The sequence below is a fragment of the Dipteris shenzhenensis genome, chromosome 6, assembly GCF_047967505.1.
Source record: "Dipteris shenzhenensis isolate YYH24624 ecotype China chromosome 6, Dip_SZ_1.0, whole genome shotgun sequence".
NCBI lineage: Eukaryota > Viridiplantae > Streptophyta > Polypodiopsida > Gleicheniales > Dipteridaceae > Dipteris > Dipteris shenzhenensis.
In genome coordinates this window covers 41,010,184-41,035,788 of record NC_141601.1, presented here as the reverse complement: position 1 = coordinate 41,035,788, position 25,605 = coordinate 41,010,184, and the positions used below count along the sequence as shown (strand labels likewise).

Here is a 25,605-nt window from a genome sequence, read left to right as displayed (position 1 = left end):
CAAATAATCAACTGTACTAGCACCTCCTTTCGGATTCCAGCATGTAAGAGCATCTGAACCCGGCCAATAAGACAGACCATTGAAGATAATCAATCCATGTGCACTCCCTAATGCTAGAAAATGTGTACCATATTCTGTCACATCTCCCATCTCCCAAGTCCTGTGCCGACCTATGCAAACCAACCTCCTCTGCGTTGATCTCTCTGTAGATGGCATCACTCGAGTCATATATTGATGTCTGCCTCAAGTGTGTACAGGCATTAAAGTCCCCCACTAGCAATATCTCCCCACTAGAGAGAGAGAGAGAGAGTAGACCTCATGCTTGGAGGTGATTCTCATGTCTATTGCTAGTTGGTGAGCCACTAGCTCTCCTTCCTATGGTTTGTTCCCAAAAGCATGATCTTGGATCACATTGCAATCTTGGATCAGATTGCAATCGAAGCTACACTAAAACATGTGGCAGTGACACTACCATAGTTCTAAAATCCCATGGTTGTACATCTATGAGCATCGAGATGATATACATGTGCTCGTTGTTAAGCAATGTTCTGATCATGCCTATGCAAGGGTCAAGAGCTTGGAGAGTCTAGGCTGTCAGAGAGATTTAACGAGGGAGGGAGCCAGAAATTAGAATTGGGATGTGAAAGAGAGAGTCTAGAAGAAGCAAGATTCAAAAAGCAGGCCTAAAACTTTCAAGAAAGGGGAGAATTCCATGCTAGAGCCTTCGAAGTTAGCTAATGGCATGTGAGGAAAAGGCTAAAGCCTAGAGACTGGAGTGTCCTCCCACAGGCTGAAGTGAGGGTAGTGTAGGGTATGTAACATTGAGCCATACTAAGTGTATGGAACGAGGGTCATGAAGGGGGGGAGCTGAACTCTTGGACGGGATGAGGGTCATGAAGGGGATTCTTGGACATCAGGCCTGTCTACTTGCACTAGCCGGTTATATGTTGATTGCCTTATGCCTTCAGGATACTGGCAAGCTGTGTAGCTTGCAGGCTGGCCCATATGCTAGCTTGTAGTTGTGAGATGGACCTGTGGGCTGGCTCGAGGGACGGTGCTTGGATGGCATGTTGGTGCAGGGACGCAGCAGCAAATGTCACCATGGTACTATTTGATCCCCCTCCGGCAAGTTTTATCGAATACCAAAATGATTTGAAGTGCTTTGTCATATTTTATCTCAGCAAAAAAACAATTTTCATGGCAATTGTGTGTTAAGGTAAGGATGGAGGGACCGAGGCTTGAGAATAAGTATCTCCTTAGGGAGTGCTCTCTAGGCACGACATAGGCTATAAAGTGGCTTTGGCCACTACTACAGAACATGTACTATTGCCTTTCTGAAATCCCAGGTTAGAATAGCCAAAGGACTGAATGGGAGACGGGAGAGAAAGAGTAAAATATAATTTTCCTAGTCAAGTAATACAAAAAGTGCACAATAATGGGAGTCCTGCAAAAATACTCGGCTAGAAGCTAGATGTATAATATGTATTGATGCTCCCTTCAACATCCCAAGTGACCAAATGCAATCACCTTTGAATAGAACATGTTCACGTCTGCTTAGGGGGACAAGATGGAGACCTTAAAAAGCTAGGGGAGGGGACTAGAAAGGTGTTTATCAAAGTTCCAATGACACACAAACCCAGCTCTTCTATGTACATATTTTACAACAGACAACGCAGTTCAATTTCTATAATACCATAGCAAAATGAGCTCTCAAGACTATTTTGCTGTTCTGTTACTCTTTAAGCTTTGACTTTAATTGGATACCTTGAATAAGGAGATAATGGTGTTGAAGATGGAGGTAACTCGATTGTCTTATTTTCTAGTGATAAATCAGCCCCTTCCTTCACTGATACACTGGCAGACAAGTCTGAATCTGCGGTCTCAGTTTCAGGAGCCTCTGGCTCAGCTGGCTGCCAGAACCATCTGAAACCCTTCCGGGCTCCTGATACAGGGGCAGAATCTGTAGCCTTGTCACGTAAAACACTTTCTCCATCAATTTGTTCTGCATCTTTAGCTTCCAGTTTTTCTGGTTCTGCTTGCTCCTTTGTTTGTGTCACTTGTTCAGCTGCAATTTCATCTTTTTGCTTTGCCTGGGCAGCCTTTGTGTCTTCCTCTTCCTTTAACTCAGATTTTTCCACTAGTTTTTCTGCTTCATCTTTTTGCTTTGCCTGGGCAGCCTTTGTGTCTTCCTCTTCCTTTAACTCATATTTTTCCACTAGTTTTTCTGCTCTCTCTTGTTCAGCTGCAATCTCATCTTTAGACTTTTGTACTGCTTTCTCTGCTAGAATCTTAGCTTCCGCTTCTTGCTGTTCTTCGTTTTTATTGGCTTCTATGACCCTTGCGGCTTCTTGTTTAGCTAGAATTTTTGTTTCCAGCTCTGCCTTTTCCTTCGCCTCAAGTTCTCTTTCCTCTGCAAGCTTTGCATCTTGTTCAGCTTTAGTTTTTGCTTCGATCTCTGCTTGCTTCTGTTTCTGTCTTTTTTCACTGGATTCGGATGTCAACTGCACTTCGTTCAGTTCAGGAGTATCTTTGAAGGCTGTATCCTTTGATTCTGGGTCTACCTCAGCTACCTTTCGGAATGGAAAACCTCCACCAAATAGAGCAAAGGAAGGAGTCTTTTTGGACCTGAATTTGGATTCCTCTGGACTTCTGACTTTTTGCTGTGTGTCCAACTTCACTGACTCCAATACTTTCTGCTTCTCTTGCTCGGACAATCTGGAAAAAACTTTGAATTTAGGCTTATATAGAAAACTTAACAGTCTGTTACATACACTTGAAAATAATGCAGTTGACCTTGCCTTCAAGGGATTTGAGTTTTGACACATGGGATTACTTACACTTGGCCTTTTCGAGCTGCAGATAAAGTAGCAGCTTCGAGAGCCTTTGCTTGGCGTGCAGCCAGAGCTGCAGCTTCAGCCTTTAAGCGAAGCTCAGCTGCTTTACGTTCCAATTCAACCCTCTCTGCAAGTGCGGCTTCTGCTGCATTTTTTGCCTCCTCTTCTTTCTCCTTCGCTACTAGAATCTCCTTTTCATACTTTGCTCGCAATGCACCAATTTTACGTCTTTCTTCTTCTTCCTCCCCAGTTTTTTTGCGCTTTTCTTCAGCAGCATTTTCCTGTAGATAATTAAAAATGCAACGATATCAGCCTAGAGTTTTTGTCATGTGCTACAAAGAAAATTCATCAATTTACTTCTTTTTTCCCAGAAAAAGGAAACTTCTACTAATGCTTGAATTCATAAATTTACTTATTCAATTGTTCCAGCAAAGAGGCTGATGGATATCACATGGACCTCTTCTTGCTTCTTGAATAGCCTTTGTGCTGCAACATCAACCCTTCCTGAACGGACCTTCTGAGTTCCCTGCAGCTGAGAAATCGGGCTTTTATCTTCATTATCTGGAATTTCTTCCAGTAACTCTTCAATGGGTCGCAAGGGTGCAGTGGTCTCAGCAATCGCTTCTAGTATCTTATTCTTTGAGCTTTGTGGATTCACAACAATGCTAGCTATGAGCTCTGCCACCTGTTGCAAATGTTATGTGGTTAACTAGCCAACTAGATGGTAGAAATTCGGAAGCTGGGCTGTTGTGTCAAAGATTTGAAAAGAATGCAGAAGATGCAATTGGATCACCTGTAAATTTGAGACTTGACCACCAAATAATGTGTCTGCTTCTGAAAGTACGAGGTTGTGAGTCTCTTTATATGCATCTGTAGGCCGCTCCATTCCACCTGGCCGAACAATCTGATGACATGACTTTTTATGTCAGTCTGAGTAAGATCTCGAACTTTGAGGCAAGGAAATAACTTGCACATTCAAGTGTCCCCAGCCAGTATAAAATCTGGGAACATGAAACTCAGGAGCAATTTTATGGTTGAGAGTATAAATTTTAAATAAAGTTCATTAGCTTTTGAAAGCAATACAATACATGAGTAATTGTTCATTAATGTGAGATTTAAGTTGAGGAGAAAAGAAATAATAAAACTAATCTTTATTATTGGGCAATTAAATTACAAGATCAGATCCCTTCAGCCATGGTAGAATTTGTAGATATCAACCTTCGTAAATGAAGGGGGACACATGCACACACACACCGGCACATGCTCACACACACTTTTTTGGGTGAAATCACACACACGCACACAGAGAGAGCGAGCGAGCGAGAGAGAGAGAGAGAGAGAGAGAGAGAGAGAGAGAGAGAGAGTCACAACGTTCTTACTGTGTATGGGATCCCGCTCTCAACAAGTGCTCTCTCAGCTTTGGCTTTCCATATAAGAACACCCCAGAAAAGGCTGTATCATACATGACAATAAGTGCTAGAGGATTGAGATTGGCATGGAAGACCTGAATGACATTATGGTCTTCCATGCCATAATGCACCTGCCCATAAATTTTTCTATAAAACTGACCAGAGACACTCACTTTAACACTGCTGCAGGGAAGCCAAACTTCTGTGTTCCCAGGGAGGTCAGCAGCACAAAGTGATTAACCTGGGCGGCAGTGGCTGCAATGGAAGGTCAGGAAAAAGAAAAGTAAGGAATCTTTTCTGGATTACTTGAACGGACTAGAGATTGTTACAAACATCACAACCAGTCAATTGTGCATCCTCCACTGAATTTCCAGATGGTCTGGCTAAGTAAAAAACAGATAATTATTTCATGCAAAGGAGAAGAGGGCATCGTAATCTGGGTTCGAAAAAGAAATGGAGTCTCCATGGGAGGGAGCTTCAATAAGAGCCCCCTTGGAGCCCCCAATATACCCCCCCCCCCACCAAAAAAAAAAAGTGGAAAATTTCCCTGTTAGGGTTTAAGAAGATACCTATCTTCCAGAAATGACAAATACAACATTGCAAATAACGGACACTTATAACCAAGAGCAACTCAATGACCGATCTGTTTGCTAAACTTAAAAAAGGCAAGGGTCGATCCAGTAGGCAATACATAGGCACCCAGTCAAAGGAAATCCGTACTGCCAACACCTGACCACCTATGTTTGACCAAGCGATTAGTCGGCCAATGAAATTCATGATTCCAAGTTTATGCAGTGGTAATGACACAGTGGAATTCTTCTTCTGAATCAGTCAGCTTTTAAAACTAAAATAAGAACTTCCAGGAGGCGAAAAGAGCAGGAAGAGAGAACCCAAAAGTAACAACTAAATTTCAGGCAGCAGATTGTGAATAAGCACACAGTTCTATTAGAATTGAAATTTCCTCCAACATACAACGCTGTTGTTATAGATTATTTTATTAGAACGCATATTGCCTATTCCTGCACCATTTACCAAGGATCCCCATGCAATATGCATTGAATGCAACAGGTGTGGAAATACGTAGCTGCTGCTGATGCTGCTTTCCTGAGCATGGCAAGATAGCTTGGCTTTGTCACTAACGGTACCGCTCTGCAGAAGCTTGCTGTGGGATCTCACTATCCACTCGCATGTATATAGCAATCCAAGAACATGTCCAAGTTGATCCCATAAAGAAAAATGGGTGGGCTTGAGACTCGAACATCTGTTGCAAACTTCTTTATTAAATAGATTACGGCCAGCATATCTCGCTATTAAAAGGGCTATGTCCACAGTACATCATCAAAGACACCAAACATGTTTCTGCCTGCTGAAGGCTTGTGCAATGCCTTACCATAAGCATTTTCCTCTACCATGAGTCTTAGAAAGGCCTCAATATACCAAAATAACAAATGCTATCATCCATCTTATATCCCGGAATTGCACTAGGATGCTAAGCCCTCAAGGGACTCCTTCTAACCTATTGGAGTCTCCTACTGAAGGGTATGACACCCCGAAATCCCATTATCTGGCTGAGCATGGGACATGCTTACACATTTCACCTTAGAAGGATCCATTGTGATCCTATCACTCATACAAGTTAGCAACTTGTTCTCACTCACACAGGAGGTGCTTTGCCACAAACTTTATGAAATCTTTTCAAGTTCATTTTTCTATAGAAACCACAGCCCGATATAAACCTTTATATTCAGGCTCATATATCTAGATGAATCGAGGAACATTCCCAAACTCATCCTCTACAAACACAACATAGTGCAGTTTCAATCTCACGACAGTCACTCATAAGATTGAAAACCATAAACTCCATCACGCATAGAAGGGACTAGCTACTATGACATCCCCACTGACGTCATCAGCACCCAACAGTGGGTGTAGACCATAGTATAAAAATATGCTCTCACACATACAAATCCACACACCCACAATACTTGAGCATCCATTTATACAAAGTCTTCGTACTGGCACTCCGGAGGTGAAGGGCAGACTCATCCTAGCATGCAAATCTGAAAGCATGCCTACTAACATGGAATCTTGCATAGACTCTTCCTATATCCCATTAATCTTAATGGATGGAAATGGCAGCATATAATGTGCATGCCTACATTATGACAAGTCATTTGCAGCCACATTTAACTTTCCATTTTTATAATCAGAAGAGGGCACCAAGCCCAACCACCTACTCTTTATCATCAGACTTCCAAACTTTCAAAGGAAACCACTCCTTGTCCTCTAGCCTTTGCCCTCCCATCCATCTGTGCAATGAAAATCTTGATAAAGTTGAGACAAACAAGCACTCCAGCTGCATATTTTAACTCTTCAAAGCTTACGTCGGTAATATATAACTCTTCAAAGCTTACGTCTGTAATATTTAACTCTTCAAAGCTTAATCAAGCATGTGAGTGCGTACATATTAAGGACACTATGAGAACACTTGGTAAAATGCTTGACAAGACTATAAAAAGAGTTTGTGGCGACACCCTAATACATCTGCCTACATCTTTAGTCCTTCCAAGGCGGGCAATATTCCCAAGGTATTGAAGTGCTCTGTCATAAAGATGCATTCATACTTTCAAAAAACAAAGCATACAGCCTCAAAATATCTGTTTCATTTCTCTTCCTACTATATTAAATGAAGGTATTATTTCAAAAGACCAGAACAAACTAAAATGAATGAGGGTGTAGAAGCCTTAGTGCTCGCATTTGCGCTATTTCATTATCAACAACTGCTTCACCACATAAATATGAACACATATTGACATTTTGCTGTTCAAAGCGAAAAGTTCAAGAAAAATGATAGATGTACCTTCATAAGACTATTATATATCCAACCTTACCAATTGATTTTTTTGTAAAACTAGAAAAAGAGCAAGGGTGAGAGAAAAAGAGACGAGGAGAAAAGGGGGTTTAGAAGAGACGTGAAACAAAACTAAGAGTAAAACACAAGATCAAACCTAGCAAGCTATGCCTTATGTTCTCAACAGTAGCTAAGCGTAAGAAACTATATCCGAATCTCTCGGGTAAACCTAGATTTACTCTCATGAATGGGGGAAAACCTGCTCATTCTCTAAACTATTAACTCCCAATCCAAACAATGGAAGTTGTTGCAACAATAAAAAGGTGGATAACAAAGACGGAATAAAGAAGAAATATAAGAGCGGTGTGTGTACGCGCGCGCGCGAGAGAGAGAGAGAGAGAGAGAGAGAGATTAACAGCTTTGGAAGACGGCCTATGAGACAAAGTATAGCGAAAATAGTATCTCATACAAGCCATGGTGGGCTGAAGTAGGACTCACTGGAGCCCTCGTTGATTGCTATGCGAAGAAGCCATGGTGGGCTAAAGTAGGACTCATTGGAGCCCTCATTGATTGCTATACGAAGAAGCCATGGTGGGCTGAAGTAGCGAGCCCTTGTTTTTAATTATTCTAAGAAACTTACAACAAGTAGCTAGAACTCAAAACTCAAAATCATGAGAGAGAGAGAGAGAGAGAGAGAGAGAGAGAGTAGGAGATGTGATCAACTACAATCATGGTGCCATGATAGTCCCCAATAGGATATGAGATATCTCATATTTGCCCCTGCTGGGTCGTCTCTCACTGTGGTGGGGGCATGGTCTCTGTGATCTCCATATTTGATGGTCGATCTTAAGAGTGATACCACAGCTGTAATGGTCCCCTCCGAGTAGAGCCGCGATCGGTTGGACCTCCATCATGCATACTATGGTCTGTCTCTACCCTACGTGTGTTCTTCATGGCTTTGGCTCCATAGCTCTTCATTGCCTCTTTCTACTAATCCACTCTGCCCTCATGTTAGAAAGCTCCTCCTATTCTCCATTGCATACTACGGTCTGTCTCTACCCTACGTGTGTTCTTCATGGCTTTGGCTCCATAGCTCTTCATTGCCTCTTTCTACTAATCCACTCTGCCCTCATGTTTGAAAGCTCCTCCTATTCTCCATTGTGTCCTATATCATTCTCATCTTTGGTTGTCTGATCTACCTCAGTAAACTCTCACTACATCTCGATCAGGTAGAGACTAATGCAAACCTAATCATGAAAGTGGATCAGTCAAGAAATTGGTCCAAAATCCTATCCCTACAAAAAAAGGCAATGATATCGTCCATGAATCTCATAGTAGACTAAGCATGTATAGAGAAAGTGCTCCTCTATTTCCACCTCCCCTAATGTGCAAATCCGATGCTATCTAGGTATGGCAATGGCTCTCCTTGTCTCAATCCTCAATTGATGGGAAGAGACATATATCTACCCAATGGCAATCCTCGATATATGTGAGCCTTGTCTATCCTCTAGGTATTGGGACTTGATAATCACTACATCCTCAGCAACTCTCGATAAGTGATTGTGGTAGAATTGGACTTTGGTGGGGAATGCTACGTATAGAGTTGAAGTAGATCCCATATGATATGGTTGATCTCATCTTGTTGGATTTGAGAGGATAGGACACCCAAACTGCATTGAAAAATGGGAGTCAATCATCTGAATACCCTAATTGGAAAACCATTTAGATATATGTGCATACTATCCCATGCTAATCCCTCTATCCACTAGTCATCTAGATGACTATCTAGTATCAATCTCAATAGTCTCGCTAGGCAAAGCCTAAATTTGATGGAGATATGTCAATGTATTAAAAAGGGGCATCAATGTTCATGGAAAACTCTTCATGTACTATGTAATGAGAGACTCAAGGCTTACTTTGAATTATCCAAGATCCCACAATGACATGTAGTCTCTTTCCAATTAGCTACCAAGAGATCACTCTCACATAAAAATGTTGCCTACATAGTTGTCAACGTCACTAAGATATTGAACACACATCCCTTCATTGAGGGATCTTGGAAATGTGTCTGAATGCACTCTCACTATAATTGAGCCAAAGCTCCTTGACCTATAATAATAAGCCGTGCCCCAGTTGCATCAATCATCATTAAAATTGATATCGCCCCCCAAGATAAGTGTAGGACTGTACAATCTCTACCAGCTCCCTCTAGTAAATGAAACTATTTGAAATACTACCAATGAGGTGTTGAAAATCATGACCTTGGTCTTACCAAGGTTAAATGCTAAGTCTCTCTCCCTGCAAAACACTTCAAGGACCTCTAGATGTCTCTCTAAGCCTATTTGTATTATCAAGTAAGCAAGCAATGGCACCTCACCTCTAATGTGGTCAATGAAAATAGTGATCTCATCAATATAGAGCCCAAAAGTATTGACGAGAGGGGGCATCCTTTCTTCATTCCAAAGCTGCTCTCAATCCGATTGGACAAGCCACCCGGGGGCAAGTACTCTCCCTTTGACTGACTCATATAGACTCATTACCACCCAAATCATGACCCCTAGGATCCGCAACTCTTAAAGTCTCCTATTCATTCAAGATCGTAGAGCTGTTGAAAAGCCTTTCGAAAGTCTCAATGCAAGCTGCACATTCCATGTGGCAAATAAGTTGGATGAGATGGGCTTAGTAGTGAGGACATCTACATGGGAACAATGTGGCCGCACGAGGTCTACTTCATCTCCAAGAGAGGTCTGTACCTCAAAAGATGGGTGACTTGCATAGACTGCATCGAGGGCATGGTCAAAGTGTATCTTAACATGTGCATGGGTAGGAGGACCATGGCCTATATCTGATGTAGTAAATGAGATGGTGAATGACACGTAGGAGTAATCACTGTCGAGTAGGGAGGAAGCTACTGTAAAGTCATCTACCCATGAAGCCTAGGGGCACCGTCAAAGTAGTCAATGGGAAATGTTTTCCCACGATGTCAAAATAAGTGAGTCCTTTGGATAACACTTGTCTCTAAAGGCCATTATATATGATCAGATCATGTCCTGCTCCCATGTCCAATAGATGCCATCCATACCAAAGTCATTTGTCTTGCATCATCTGAGTGCCTCACTATCATAAGCCCAGCTGTGATACTATGAGGAAGTCCCATCCAAAGCCTAGTAGGCCCAGCTATCTACTCCCCGTATGTGCATTGAAGTTGCTTAAGAGGAGGGTCTCTCCCTCTCTAGAGAATTCCATGATATCATCGAGTATCATCTCATATGGGATGTGATCCTCTGTGGTGACGTGTTGTGCATAGGATGATGTATTTGGGGGCAAGTAGCATTGTGCAATCAAAATCGGCCGTGTGGTTTGCATCAAGTGATCGAATTCGTACCCACATGTGTTGTGCATGCTTCTCCTTCCACATCATAGATATGAGCAGTCTCAGATGCAATCTAAAGAGAACTTCTATGCCCTAGAACCTCATATCCCGCTATCTCTCTATTGGAAAAGTCATCTCCTCACCTGTAAACCCACATATGAGGAGAGCATGGGTTGTTCCACATAGCCATATATCTAGATGAATCTAGTAACATGCCCAAACTCATCCTCTACAAACACAACTTAGTGCATTTTCAATCTCACGATAGTCACTCATAAGGTTGAAAACCATAAACTCCATCAAATAGCAGGGACTAGCTACTATGACATCCCCAGTAACATCAGCGCCCAATAGTGGGTGTAGACCATAGTATAAACATATGCTCTCCCACATACAAATCCACACACCCACACATACTTGGGCATCTATTTATACAAAATCTTTGTATTGAGTTTCTAACCGGCACTCCGGAGGTGAAGGACAGTTGTTCTATACCCCGGCCTCATAGGCCCGACACCGCCATGTGCTGTTTGCATGCTTCTCTCCTCTCTCTCTCTATTTTCTCTAATGATCACCTTACCATCTTTTTATGCAGCCCATTTCCCTTCTTGTCTTGTACCATACTCGGATCATCCCCTCCCTTCTACGCTCTTGCTGCAACAGCGTGAGGTCGTCATCTAGGTATGTCCTAGCCCCCTTCAGTGTTGCCCTCATACCTATGAAAGTAGATCTTTCCACTGTAGTCTGGAATCTAACTGTCAAAGTGCAACGGAATATGCGTACAGACATAGAGAGCAGATCTATGGACAGAGAGGGACAGCAAACTGCAACTAGTTACTAGAGAGAGAATAGACTGCACATGAGTATACAGGAAAAACTCTGCATGTACTGCTGAGAAAATGTCCAAAGAATGATCACAATTCCTAGGGCAGAACTGTGCCTCTAGGGAACTGGTAACTGAGACTAAAATGCACCTTAAATAACACCAACAGTACACTGGAACTGCAATGTGGACAACCGCCAAAAGACCCTATATATAGGAGTAGGGAGGGCTGCTGATGTGGCTGACCAGGTCTGCTGACCTGGCCGATCCAACCCACCTAGTCCGGTCAGTCAGCCCGACCTACCTTCGTCAATTGACCCGACCTTGGTCAGGGTTCCAACCCAACACATAACAGGCATCAAACCAAGCCTCAACTGTGACCTAAACCAGCCTCAACCAGGCCCTACTAATTGACCCTCTAACCCTAGCATAAACCCCCTCCTAACTTGCAGAAATACACTGAGAAAGGATGTTAACGCTCTAGCAGAGGTAGCATGACCTCGGAAGAATCAGTCGACATTTCCCTTAAAGAATCTATATTTGTAACATATTTATTTGCGCTTCATGTAAATGATCGGGAGGGAATTAATGTCAAGGTCCTAGGTGAGGGTTGATAGCACCAGAATAGGTGGATCTAAGGCTAAGGGTCTAATGCAATAAATGTGCCTAGGGGCAAAGGAAACTAAAGCATCCCAAGAGAGGGGTGAAATGTTGCATTAGTAAGGCCCTATAATGATGACATGTGGCATCTAGATCCATCTAGGGAGATGGGGCTTGTTGAAGCTAGTGAGAGGTGAGAATGAGTTTTCACGTATGGTTTTGAATAGAATTCTCAGTTAGCTCTCACGCTTCAGCAAGAAAGGCTGGGTGAAACAAATTCGGTGCTTCTCCCGTGATCTACCTGTAGTTAGTAGTTAGTGTGTTACAATTGGTATTAGAGCGCAGGATCAGGCTCTTTCTTAAGAGGCTGACGATTCAAGACGAGGACTTGCGTTGATGTTCAAATGTCTGCCAAGCGCTATGTGTGAGAATCACTGGGCTAATGAGCAAGACGGAGGTTCCAAAAATCGTTAGCGTTACGTAATTAGCCCGTAGGTTGGGAGAAATTGATTGACGAGGAACGGAGAGCAGGGTTCCCGTAAGTCAGACAGAAGAAGGGCCTCTGGAAGACGCGGCGCCGACCAGCCAACCAAGGGGCTCGTGCAACAGACTCACAGTCGCAGCCCTCCAAGGTCACGTAAACAGTTCGTAGGCAGAGACGTATTATTTGCGATCAGGAAGTTATGTGGAGGCTGCAGGCTTCGAGATATCTGCATACGTGAGCTCTCCAAGCCCTCCAACGCCACGCAGGCTGCACGTAACCAGATATTGGATCGATGCTCAAGTAAAGCTCTAGGCTGAAGACTTGTCGCAGGAGTGTAGGGGCTTGAACGATGTGGAACTGAGACAGATTCCCTCAGACAGATTTAGACCAGGGAGCACTTTACTCATTTTTCCTTTTGTTCTGTCATTCTTATTTTGTCAGAAACAGATTAGGCTTTTGTGGTTGTTAGCAATGTTTGCAGTTTATGATGGTATAGCATCCACTACCTGGGAGGGGTTTAAAAGAGAATTCATGAAACACTTCTTATCTCCTGACGAAGCATCCCGAGCTTGGGATCAATATAGGAACCTTCGTCAGAGAAATTCGTCAGTGGCAGAATACACTGATAAGTTTCGAGAGAGCGTAATGAAGGTCGATGAACCCCTGCCTCAATCAATCCAAGTGAAAGATTTCATATTTGGATTGAATGATCAGATAAAAATGGAAGTTCGGGCTAAGTACGCGAACACGTTAGATGATGCAATAGCCATAGCCCTGAACTATGAAGATGCCAACGGCAGCAGGCTAAGTAGGTTTGCACAGGTCGGAACCCAGTATGGGTATCCGAAGAAATCTGGGTTTAAGAAGAAATGGATTAGTAAAGGGAGTGGTTCTCAGCCGAGTAGTCAAGCCAAGCAGGCGAAACCAACTGAAACTCCTAAACCAAGTACCACCATTGGAGTGAAGAGGAAAGTAACCCCAATGGCAGCCTGGGCTTGGTCTAAGTCTCCCTTAAACCCAGAACAAAGAGAAAAAGCAAGGAGAAGGCTTGTCTTTTGGTTGCCTTCAGCCTCATCAGTGGAAGGATTGTCCACGGAATAAAGATCGTCGGATGGCTGAGATGGTGGTCTCAGAATGCGATGTGGAAATGGAGGGAAGTCCCAAAGCGGAAGAGATGCAGATTCAGCTAGCAGGATCTTCTCAGAGGTCAGTACCTTGTTTGTTATGTGTGTTTGTTGCTAAGCTAGTAACGAGTGCACTTGATAACATCCTATCTAAGCCCGCAGCAACGGGGTATATAGCCTTTAATGATACGGAGTTAATTAAAATGAAAGGGCAAGTGGCCAATCATGATGTCATTGTGTTGTTTGACTCGGCGTCAACTCACAATGTGATTAACTCCAAGCTCGTGAAGAGGTTGAAGTTAAAGACAAGTCCATTTGACTATGCGTATACAGTCAGGATGGCAGATGGAAATTCAACTGAAGTATGGGACCAAAGGGTTACCCAGTTGGAGCTTCGTATTCAGGACTATGCTGAGAAGCTTGATTTTGAAATAACTAAGCTTGCTCATGCAGATATAGCCCTGGGTATGGCGTGGCATTCTAGGAAGAATCCAGCCATAGATTGGAAATAGCACGTATATCAATTCAAGATGAATGATGTGCTTTATGTCTTGCGAGGTGAAAAAGATGTACCGCAGGGACCGTTGGTTTCCGTGATGGAAATCCGAAAAGCTCAAGAAGAGTTTTTATTCCTTTACATAGCATCGGTAGAGCCGGTTGATGATTCTTCGACTAGCACTGATGTTACACAAAGTGGTGAGATGGCCAAGCTGGCTAATCTTATAACAGAAGAGTTCTCTGAATGTTTTAGGGATGAACTACCTTATGGGTTACCTCCAGTGCGGAATGTTCAGCATAAGATTGAATTGATCCCGGGGGCAGAACCTGTAAATAGACCTCCCTATAGAATGAGTTTTACCAAAGAGGTGGAGGTGCGTAGACAACTAGAAGAATACCTCAAGTTGGGGTAGATTCAACCAAGTTTCTCACCTTTTGCTTCGCCAGTGATATTAAAGAAGAAAAAGGATGATACGTTTCGCCTCTGTATAGATTACAGAGCATTGAATAATATCACTGTTAAGCACAGGTATCCGATGGCTCGGATTGATGATTTGCTAGATGCATTACATGGAGCCATGATTTTCAGCAAGATAGATCTTAAGTGTGGCTACCATCAGATCCGGATTAGAGCCGAGGATGTGCATAAAACCGCTTTCAGAAGCAAGTTTGGTCATTATGAGTTTTTGGTAATGCCCTTCGGACTTACCAATGCTCCAGCGACATTCATCATGCTTATGAACGATTTACTACGTCCGTATATCGGAAAGTTTGTAGTACATTTTATTGACGATATTCTAGTGTTTAGTAAAAGTATTACTGAGCATCGTGAACACTTGAGAATAGTGTTCAGTACTTTGAGGAAAGCCAGTCTTTCTGTAAATAAAAAGAAAACTATACTGTGTATGGTTAGGCTTGAATATTTAGGATTCATAATTACTCTAGAGAGGATAGAAATGGATCCGAAGAAAGTGGCTACGATACTAACTTGGCCAATCCCTCGGAGTCTGACCACGTTGCGATCATTCTTGGGGTTTGTCCAATTTTATAGAAGGCATATCAAAGGATATTCCGAAATAGTATCGCCATTGACTGATCTGACCTCAGATAAAGTACCTTTTATATGGGGACAGAATCAAGAAGAGGTCTATAAGAGTATTTAAGGAAGGAGAAAAAGTTTTTCTTAGAGTTTCTTCGCACTCCAAGTCGTTAACTTCAGGAGAGTGTGCTAAATTATCACCTCGATACTGTGGGCCGTGGTTAATTCGAAGGAGAATAGGCAAGGTAGCCTATAAATTAGAATTGCCACATGGGTGTAAGGTGCACCCGGTTTTTCATATTTCGCGCTTAAAGAAATTTTTACATGCAGGTGACTCACTAATCGAAGGTGTGGTTTTGTTTCAGGAGATAGAGGATAATGCGAGGCGCAATCCAACAAGAATCCTGGACCGAGGAACAATGCAAATACGAAATCGGAAGATACCCACGGTGTTGGTTGCATGGCATGGTCAGCCTCTATCCGAAGCTACCTGGGAATCCGTGTACTAGTTGCAGAGAGTGTTCCCAGACTTTATCATCGAGGACACTGATGTCTGAAGAGGGAAGGAATGTTACGCTCTAGCCGAGGTAGCATGACCTCGGAAGAATCAGTCGACATTTCCCTTAAAGGATCTATATTTGTAATATATTTATTTGCGCTTCATGTAAATGATCGGGAGGGAATTAATGTCAAGGTCCTAGGTGAGGGTTGATAGCACCAGACTAGGTGGATCTAAGGCTAAGGGTCTAATGCAATAAATGTGCCTAGGGGCAAAGGAAACTAAAGCATCCCAAGAGAGGGGTGAAATGTTGCATTAGTAAGGCCCTATAATGATGACATGTGGCATCTAGATCCATCTAGGGAGATGGGGCTTGTTGAAGCTAGTGAGAGGTGAGAATGAGTTTTCACGTATGGTTTGAATTGAATTCTCAGTTAGCTCTCATGCTTCAGCAAGAAAGGCTGGGTGAAACAAATTCGGTGCTTCTCCCGTGATCTGCCTGTAGTTAGTAGTTAGTGTGTTACAATTGGTATGGACAATACACCTCTCTCTGGGCAGGCACACCCACATAGAAGCCCTCTCTCCCTAACTAACAGCCAGAAGATGACTAACTCCAACACAACCACCATTGGCCTTATTGGTGCATCGGTCATAACCACTCTCCAGGCTGCCTCAAAGATGAGATTAATTCCCATCTTGGTAATTAATGTTTGAACATTGGCCATCAGGGGTCACCCACTGCCAGCCATGAGACAGGTACATTCCGGGCTTTGTTGTTCCTTCTAATGTCTTCCTCTAAAGCATCGGATATGAATTCTTTATTTGAGGCTGAGGTACCCTTCTTCACCACTTCCTTCCCCATTCTAGCACCTCCACTTTTTAACAGGCATCAAACCAAGCGTCAACAGAGGCCTAAACCAACCTCAACCAGGCCCTGCTGATTGATCTTCTAGCCCTGGCATAAACCCCTCCTAACTTGGAGAAATACACTGAGAAATGATCAAAACACTACACCTCTCTTTGGGCAGGCACACCCACATAGAAGCCCTCTCTCCCTAACTAACAGCCAGAAGATGACTAACTCTAAAACAACCACCATTGGCCTTATTGGTGCATCAGCCTTAACCACTCTCCAGGCTGCCTCAAGATGAGATTAATTCCCATCTTGGTAATTAATGCTTCAACATCGGCCATCGGGGTGTCACCCACTGCCAGTCATCTGACAAGTACGTTCAGGGCTTTGTTGTTCCTTGTAATGTCTTCCCTCTAAAGCAGCGGATATGAATTCTAACTTTGAGGCTGAGGTACCCTTCTTCACCACTTCCCCATTCTAGCACCTCCACCTTTCTCTTAGTTATGCGCTGTGAGAATTCAGCGTGCTTGTCAGCCATCCCTTTCACGATTTCCTCGTGCTTCCCCGGCATAGTAGCCTGCATGGCTGCCATTTCCTTAGCTGTTCATTCCCTTATTTTAGCTCCTCTACTACCTTGCATGACAGCTCCGATGACCCCTTCATTTCTTTGAGCTATTACAGCTCTGTCTCCATGGCTTGCATCCTTTCTCTGGTGCTGTGTCTTCATCTAAAGCATCAAATATGAATTCTTTCTTTGGGGCTGAGGTACCCCTCTTCACCACTTCCTTCCATTCCAGCATCTCTGCCTTTCCCTTAGTTATGTGCTGTGAGAATTCAGCATGCTTGTCAGCCATCCCTTTCATGATTTCCTCCTCCTTCCCCTGCATAGTAGCCTGCATGGTTGCCCTTTCCTTCCTTAGCTGTTCATTCTCTTATTTTACCTCCTCCGTTCCTTGCATGACAGCTCCAGTGACCCCTTCACATCTTTGAGCTATTACAGCTCTCTTTCCATGGCCTGTGTGTTTTCTTTGGTGCTGGCCTTTTCACACTCAGCCTTCTCTGTTCCCACTCTCCGCTATTATGTTTCTCGTTTCCTCCACTCCTCTGTATCCTTCCCCTTCACTTCAGCAAGGACTTTGTCTACAAGTGTCCTCTCACTCAGAAATCCCACATTTGTGGCTTCTAAACTGTCAATTCAAAACCAAATAGATCTTCTTAAGGTGAACAAGAACACTGCAGCTTATTACCTATGTGTTCCATTGAAAAGGTAATTTCACGCCCCTGACTGATTTTTCAAGCATTTAAAAGGACAATCAAGCTTTTAATCCAAATACTTTTCACATTTCCCACGAATTCAACCCAACCTTCACTTCATTGTTTCTTTGATAACGTTCTATGGTTCCTCTATTATTGATAAACGGCCTCAGAATGAGTCTTCCAAGTTAAGAAGTTTGATACCTGCATCAATAAGGTTTTGTGTTGCCTTAAAGTCAATGCGATATGGACCAGATACATCAAGAATCTCTTTCTCACTGGCACCGATGCAGCAAACCACAACTCCTGCATTCCCCAAGGCTGGCTCAATAGTTTCAGGATCCTCCAAATCACATTCAACGATCTCCACTGATTTCCCTTGTCTAGGGTTTAAAAACCCAAATAGTTTAGCTGGCTGCAACAATTGACCAGAATAAAACTTAATATCTCAAGGTTTCATATGAATTCATAGCATGTTTCCAATGAAATGCTTCAATCGCATAAAACATGGTTCCAAGTACCAAATATTTATTAGAGTAAAATTCCCAGGATTCACAGTTTATTAGAAATTTATAGAATCATTTCAGTCCCTCAGATCATGCTAGTAAAACTAAACTAAAAGACTAGCCTTGAGAGTATAAACAAGTAATATTCAGGATTGAAATCACAAGTACACTACAAATCTCCAATTATATACTGAAGAGGCGTGCCACATATGGATAGAGAACCTCTAGCATGGTAAAAGCCAATAAGATGATACTCAGTTTCAAAACTCAACTGAAAAAATCCCAAATGGGGTTGACGGTTTTGATTCTTCATCATTTGAAACTTTTTGCAACACATCCTGCAGTCATAAAAGTGACAATAACCACTACGATCTGTGATGAGCAGCAAAGATGCAACAAACTTTCATCATAATGATAGTAGAAATCGGAAGCAATGACTGCAAAAAGAGAAAAATGGAAAGTATACGAACCCCAAGGAGAGCTTCTGCTTTCTCGACATTTCTTGCGCATGCACGTACACTAAAACCAAGTTTCAACAACTCCCTGTCAAAACAAGAATGACTCCTCAAATACATGGATATGCACTTCAATCTGTCTCGCTAACTAGAAATGTAAGGCCAACTATTCCCTATCAAAACCAACGACTCCCCATACGGCATGGAGATGCACTTTAAGCTCTCTCATTAACTACAAATGCAATGTTAACCTATTGTGAAATCTCGGATACCGCATTATGCAAAACATGAGGCTTACAGTCTGAGACTGTTCATCAAAGTCTGAGGTTTACATACTGAGACTTCCATCACACAAACACTTGAAACTTGACAAACCTTACAGTTCGTGAGCCCACTTTGCCAGTAGCTCCTGCCACAAAAACTACTTTATTGTCCTTGGGCGTAAGCTGGCCTATTCCTTGCAGTTTGAGAGTCCCTGGAAGCTTTTGGAGCTTCTTTGTTCCACCTTCAGCATTAGGTTCCACCTGGTCTTCGATTTCTTCATCTTTCACCTTCACGGTGCCTCGACCAAATCCTGGAGACATTAAAAGACAACAGTTTCTAACTAATCCTTGATGAATAAGACCTATTTAAACGTGGATCAGCAGCACCCTTCCTTGAGCTGAACTCATATTTATACGTTAACGTCAGCTACCAGGAAGAAATGGTTCCAATAGTGCAGTTTACAGGAGAATTTCATGTCAAAGGATGTCCAAACGTGCACCTCATGCCACATTTAAAGCAAAGCCTTAGCGCATTGTCAAGAGAATTCATTATAATTCATAATGTAAACAACACTATCGCTCTGAGAAGCCAGTTATCCTGTGGTATCTTTTCTCAAGCCAGTTATCCTCTTCGGAGATCAGCCATGTTTGCAACGTAAGAAAATTAGCATGCCGCTGATTGCCATTGTGATATGTAGGAATGAAAGAAACCCAGAAACAATATTCTCGTGTAGCTACGAATACGCATTGTGCTTTCCGGTACCTTAAAAGAAAACTGACTTTATTCTGGTCTAACAAAATGACTAACACGCAACAAAACAAAGAGGAAATCTCCAAAGATGACGGGGGCATCCGCATCGCTTGCCCCTAGATTTTCTGTGGTTGCAAAAAAAAACCCTGCTACATTTTCCAGGAATTACAACTTGCAACTTGCACTTCGTCATCTGTCGTTCGATAACAAGACTACCGCCAGATACTCCGTAAACTTCGACGTCGACGCCGAACGTTCAACAAGATTTACGCAATTCTCTTTAGCTAATGTACAATCTTCTTATATTAAAAAGCATTTGTCAATACCTGCACGGCTTTGAACTCGCAATCCACGCACACAGACCCGTTTTCTAAGAGCCGCTCTTTTCTTCCCGAACGGTTGTTTATGTCCAGACAATTGCTGGCCAAGATAAGTCGTTGCAACGAATGCACAGCCCCCCTTCGATCCGTAATCTGCCGAAACCGAGCAGCACTGGCAATGGTAACCCACTGCCGTCATTGTTGGTGGCTCGATCGATTGCACACGGCAATGCAGCTAATTACTAATCCAGGAGTGTTTCCGCAGCACAGCCTGTATCCAATTGCCAAGGATTCACATCAGAGTCGCGTCTCTGTTCTCCGAAGGGAAAATGCCAGCTGCGCTTGAAATCCACACTGCCGGGCAACCCGTTCCGACCCTCGTCCGCAACAAAGAGATGAAAATGCGAGTCCGGAGCACCGACAGCAATCAAATAACGTAGAGTGCAGGCGGGCTGGCAAGATGCGACACCAGGAAGCTTAGCTACAACCGGCTGCGCTTCAGCAGAGGCTTCTGTGATCAGCGGAAAGCAAAAGACGAAGATAATACTCCTAACTGGCAGGCAAGCTACGTCTATGATCAGCCGTTGGTTCTCAGCAGAATCAAAAGCACGTGATTTCCGTTTGGATTGAACTCCTCAGTAAAACCAGGTGCAAAATCAATCGTCCGCACTACAAGCAAAGCGGAACGGGTTATACTTGAGGATGCATGAGACCAAAAAGGGATTCTCGACGTAACGATTCAGCGGCAAAGCTCGAATTCAGAGAGGGGATAAGCAAGGAATTCATCCGCAAAAACGGAAACTTTCTGAAGATTCTCGCTACAAAAATGGATGCTGCGAGACGAGATAATTCAATCCTACGATAGACTCCGATTAATCAACCAGAAACTAGAAATCCTAACGATTCTTGCCTTCGATTCGACTAGAAATCCTACGATTGCCTTTGGATTCAACCTTTTCGTCACCGCAAATTTTGACGGATTTCTGTCGAGCATTTGTGTTGCTGCCGGGCCTTTCTCGATTGGAAGAACGAAGATGGAAAGGAGACGATAATGCCACGTGTCTCCCCGCCATTGGTTTCCCCAACACCTGTGCACTTGGATGCCATGTCTTTAGAAGGCCTATCCATAGTTTTTCTTAATTTGTGCTTTTATTTATTGCTTGCATATTTCGAAAAGTGGCAAATTATAGGAGCCCCACACACAAGATAAAATGAGAAAACTCCCCCTTTCATTTTATTTTTGGCCTCCGGGTCTTAGTTAAGATTTTGTGGTGAAAACCAAAAATATTTTACGGGAATTATTAGTTGTTTCGCGGTACTTTGTACCCATTTGGGTCACGCCACGTGTCCTCCGTGGGAGTTATTAGACATTGCACGCTATTTTCCACCCACTAATGCTACGCCGTGTGCAACAGCCCCTTCCCCAACTGCCCAACCTCTTGGTTCTCCTCTCCAAGCACGAACACTTGGCACAAATTCTTGGCGCTCCATGACCTGCCATGCGCCATGCATGAGTCCCGTTTTGGTGATGGTATGGAGCTGTGCGTCGTGCTATCCCTCATCACATACTACATTGGTATACTACTGTGCAATGTCGACATTCAAACGCATGAAATGGCTCGTGAGGATGATGCACAACTCTTAGCAGAATGGCTTGTGAGGATGATGTTCAGCTCTCTGGAGACTTTATGGACACAAGTAGCGGGCAATTTGAGAAAGGTTGTTACCTTTTACATTGTTGATTTCTATGTTCTTCATTTGATATTCCAGATTTCGACTTCATCGTTTCAACTTCTTGTAGATCTGATGAGCATGGCAGAGCCAAAGCCTGGTTGTGTGGACAAAGTGACATCTTGCCTTCAAGGTATGTTGCTGTGTCTTTTTCAATATGACTAGTTGCGACTAAATCATTCGGTTCTTCACGTACCTCATGCACTATGAAAAATGTAGAAGCTGTAGAGGAGCACAACATTGACGGAGCTAGCATCGTTGTGGGAAAGCAAAAAATCATGGGGACACCAGTGGGACGCAGGACATAAATCAAGCGCCAAAGGTGCTACTGTGTTTTACGAATTTGTTTCATGTTGCTAGTGAATAGTTCATAGAACTCTTTGTGCTCATGTTGGTCAGTTTGATGTTTTGGTGTTCCTGAGTAGTTCATAAAACTTTTCCTACTCATGTTGGTCGTTCGACGTTCTAGGCGCCTGTAATTACATTAAGATTCGAATTGTGCAGACAGTTTCATGTCTCGTTTCTTGATCGAGTACTAAACTCTTTGGGGCACCTGATTGCTTAAGCGCATGAAGCATTTCTGTTAGCACACACGAATCCGACATTGGTTGCTTACACTGTTTAGCTTCCTTCCTTTATGAGGACAGAACTTCGTTCCCTGTTTGTTCTGTTTGCTTCATCATTCCCCGTTTCTTCGTTTATTTCATCGCCGTTTTGTCTATTTGCTTGAGTGGTAGGTTTCACAGTCGTTATGCAATCCAAAAATCTTTTAAACGTGATTGTATCGTGACATCGATTATGGTTACTGGTGGCATGGCAGTTATGATTAGTGCATCTTAATGACTTTCTCTACCAGAAATTGTTCGGCCTAATCGTTTTTGGTGTGGTACACGTACGTTATGGTTTGGCTATACGCCTTGAGCTGCTATGTTATGAATGTATAAATAAGCATGCTTTCGTGTACGAGTTATCACGGAGGACGTACGAGCTTTGGTATAGAAGGGTTCCATTTTTATGTCTCGTGCTTGTCTTTTGAAAACATCGATACCTGCTCTAGCTTCAATGGTGAATCTACCTCTTGTGTTGACGCCCATGAAAGATGGGAGCTTTCTCAAGGATTCCCCTATTAAAACAAGATGAATTTCATTCATGTGGCCTGCTCTAAGAGAGAGAGAGAGAGAGAGGGGGGGGGGGGGGGAGAGGGGCTTGCCTAGAGAGAAGAAGAAGAAGAAAGAGAGAGAGAGAGAGAGAGAGAGAGAGAGAGAGAGAGAGAGAGAGAGAGAGAGAGAGAGAGAGAGAGAGAGAAAGAGAGAAAGGAGAGAGAAGAAGGAGAAGAGGAAGGGGAAAGGGGACAGAGAAGAAGAAGAAGGGGGAGAGAGAGAGAGAGAGAGAGAGAGAAAGGCGGGGGGGTGGGCAAAGAAGATAAATTCACTAAATGCATGCATTGAAAGCCCCTTGCAAGGACCATACTTGGACCAATCACCTTTAAAAAATCATATTTTTTCTTTCTTATCACACATCTTCACTAAGGCCTTCCTATGGCAGGCCAAAAACCGCAAAGAAGACATTAAGAATTGCTTTTTATGCAACTACAACAAGCATACGCATCAATGATCCACCACTCATAGGTTTCGCCTAGAAGAGGGTAAGTAACTCCCTTGGTGGCTCGAGAAATGGATGGACCATGTGTGTGCAATGAGCGGCCGAATAGAAAGAACTTTTAAGGCTTTGAAAGAAAGAAAAGGGAAGAGAGACTCAAGAGAGGGAATATGAAGTGATCTTCATTGTCAATAGAGTGAGGCTCCACTCCAATGCAACTCGGAATACTACAAAACATGGGAGAAGAAGAGGTTTCATACGTACAAGAGGGAGTAGAAGCTCTAAGACTACTCATAGAGAGAGAATGAACTAGAGAGAGATGGACTCAAGAGTCTACATAAGAGAATATCTACAAGAGGGAGAGAAGGCTCATGGAAGAGGCTTGAGGAGACTAGAGCTACAACAACATGAGGCCTAATGGTTGAAGATAGGATGAATAAGGGAGAGGAGGGGTCCTTTTATAGAGATTTTGTCACCCTCCTTCACCCATTTACAATTGCTGCCTGTAGATTCCTTTCCCCATCAGTCATATAAGCCCGTATGTCACCATCCATGTCCTTTTTGGCTACTCTTGCCATGTGTCCCATCAAAAGATGCTCAAGACTCTTAAAATATTGAGAAAGTCAAGAGTCTCCTCACATGGAGCCCATAGGGACCCTCTCTTCTCCATATGTCCACATTCTCCCTACATAGGAATTCTAGAAGGATTCCTCTTGACTCCACACTCCTCCACATGCCTTCCACACGCTTGGCATGTGGCCTCTCTTATATTATTGGAACACATGGACATGGGCCCACCTCTTTATATGACTCACTCTTCCTATTTTTTAAAAACCCCATAATATCCCATACACAAATAACTCTCACCCCATACCAAGGTATTTATCATTCATACACATGGTATTTACAATGATCCATTCCACTCATCCTCTCAATCCCATACAATATCTTAGAAAATAGAAATAAGTGAGAGCTGCTAGGCTATCACTTGATACTCAAACTCTTATCAAACATAGAGAAAAACAATACCAATGCTAAATAAAAAATATCAAATTTTGGCGTCACAGTACCATTAGATTTTCTCTTGAGTTTGTATGCCCAGTTAGTCTCAATAGATTTCTTACCAATGGGCATTATCCACCAATTCACCTGTGTTGTTGTTGTGGATTGCATCAAGCTCAGCTTTCATGGCTCTCATCCAATGCTTATTGTCTTGAGTATTCTCAAAGATGTCAAGTTTCTCTGCATCAAAAAATGTACTCTTCCAACTTGTTTTCTCCTTGGTAACCTCTTGAATCATCCTGTGTTCTATTGGGAAGAGGAGCTACTAGTTTGTTGTCTTGTAAAGTTTGCTTTAGCCATCTACAGACTAATCTACTTCTTGTACATATACTCTCTCTTCTCTGACAGCATCTTCCACATCTTCATGTGTTATGTTTGTCCTTGAATGCTTTTTGGAGCATCCAACATCTATTGTGCAAGATCTAAATCAGCTTGTTGTAAATTGCTATCTGGTGGCAGTGGGAGCAATCCTTCAAATGCTTCTTACGAACACATAGGAATTTCCTTTTAAACTAATCATGGGATTGATTAATTTTTTAGCAGAGACTAGATCTCTATTTATAGAAATCCTCTATGCATGAGGATTGTAGAAAGACTAAGAGATGGAAACCCTTCATTTCATTTCTATAACTAACAAATATGCATTTTACTACCTTATCATCCAATTTACCTTGCATCTATTGAGGCACATGTGCATATGCTATATAACCAAATACCCTAAGGTAATCAACCAAGCCTCAAAGGGTGTGATAGTTTTCAAAGCTTCGATATCTATTCAAAATGTGCATAGCACACATACTCACTTCCATCCAAAATTTAATGAGGCAACTTTCTACCCTTGATCATACATCTGACCATTTTCATTAGAGATCTATTCCCTCTCAACAGTGCAATTTTGATGAGGTGTGTATGGCATTGTACACTAGTGCATAATGTTTCCCCCCGACAAATATGCTATAGAAGCAGTTGACATGTACTCCCCCTCTCTTTATTCTCAATGTTTGCACCTTGCACCGCTCTTTGGATTTTAGCCAACCATGACAACAAATTGCTAAAAACACATAAATTCAATAGAATTCCCCATGTAAATCTAGAAAAGTCACCATAAAGGTAAAAAAGTATAGATATTTTCTCATGAATGGTGACCTCATAGAACCATACACATTACTCTATATGAGTTGTAGTTTTTTGATAGCCTGAACTGATCCATTCCATGGAAAGGCATTCCTAGATGTGCTTTGAGGGGCCTCCAGTGTAGACATGTTCAAAATGTGGTC

At 42.7% G+C, this 25,605-nt stretch overlaps 1 protein-coding gene across 2 annotated transcripts in view; it reads right to left on the bottom strand.

The window, feature by feature from the left end:
• Positions 1-21,005, bottom strand: part of LOC147901175 (uncharacterized) — a 42,226-nt gene extending 21,221 nt beyond the window's left edge. The window contains exons 1-12 of one of the 2 annotated variants that reach the window (XM_087375473.1): positions 20,890-21,005; positions 19,943-20,207; positions 18,978-19,176; positions 18,618-18,690; positions 18,420-18,485; positions 17,846-18,056; positions 4,417-4,498; positions 4,214-4,286; positions 3,628-3,738; positions 3,292-3,519; positions 2,838-3,115; positions 1,765-2,715 (exon numbers count right to left, since the gene is read on the bottom strand). In XM_087375473.1, the coding sequence (XP_087231599.1) occupies positions 1,765-2,715; positions 2,838-3,115; positions 3,292-3,519; positions 3,628-3,738; positions 4,214-4,286; positions 4,417-4,498; positions 17,846-18,056; positions 18,420-18,485; positions 18,618-18,690; positions 18,978-19,176; positions 19,943-20,135 (2,465 nt within the window). In that variant the 5' untranslated portion in view covers positions 20,136-20,207; positions 20,890-21,005. The other variant, XM_087375472.1, reaches the window with a different exon arrangement.
• Between the last annotated feature and the right edge of the window lie 4,600 nt (positions 21,006-25,605).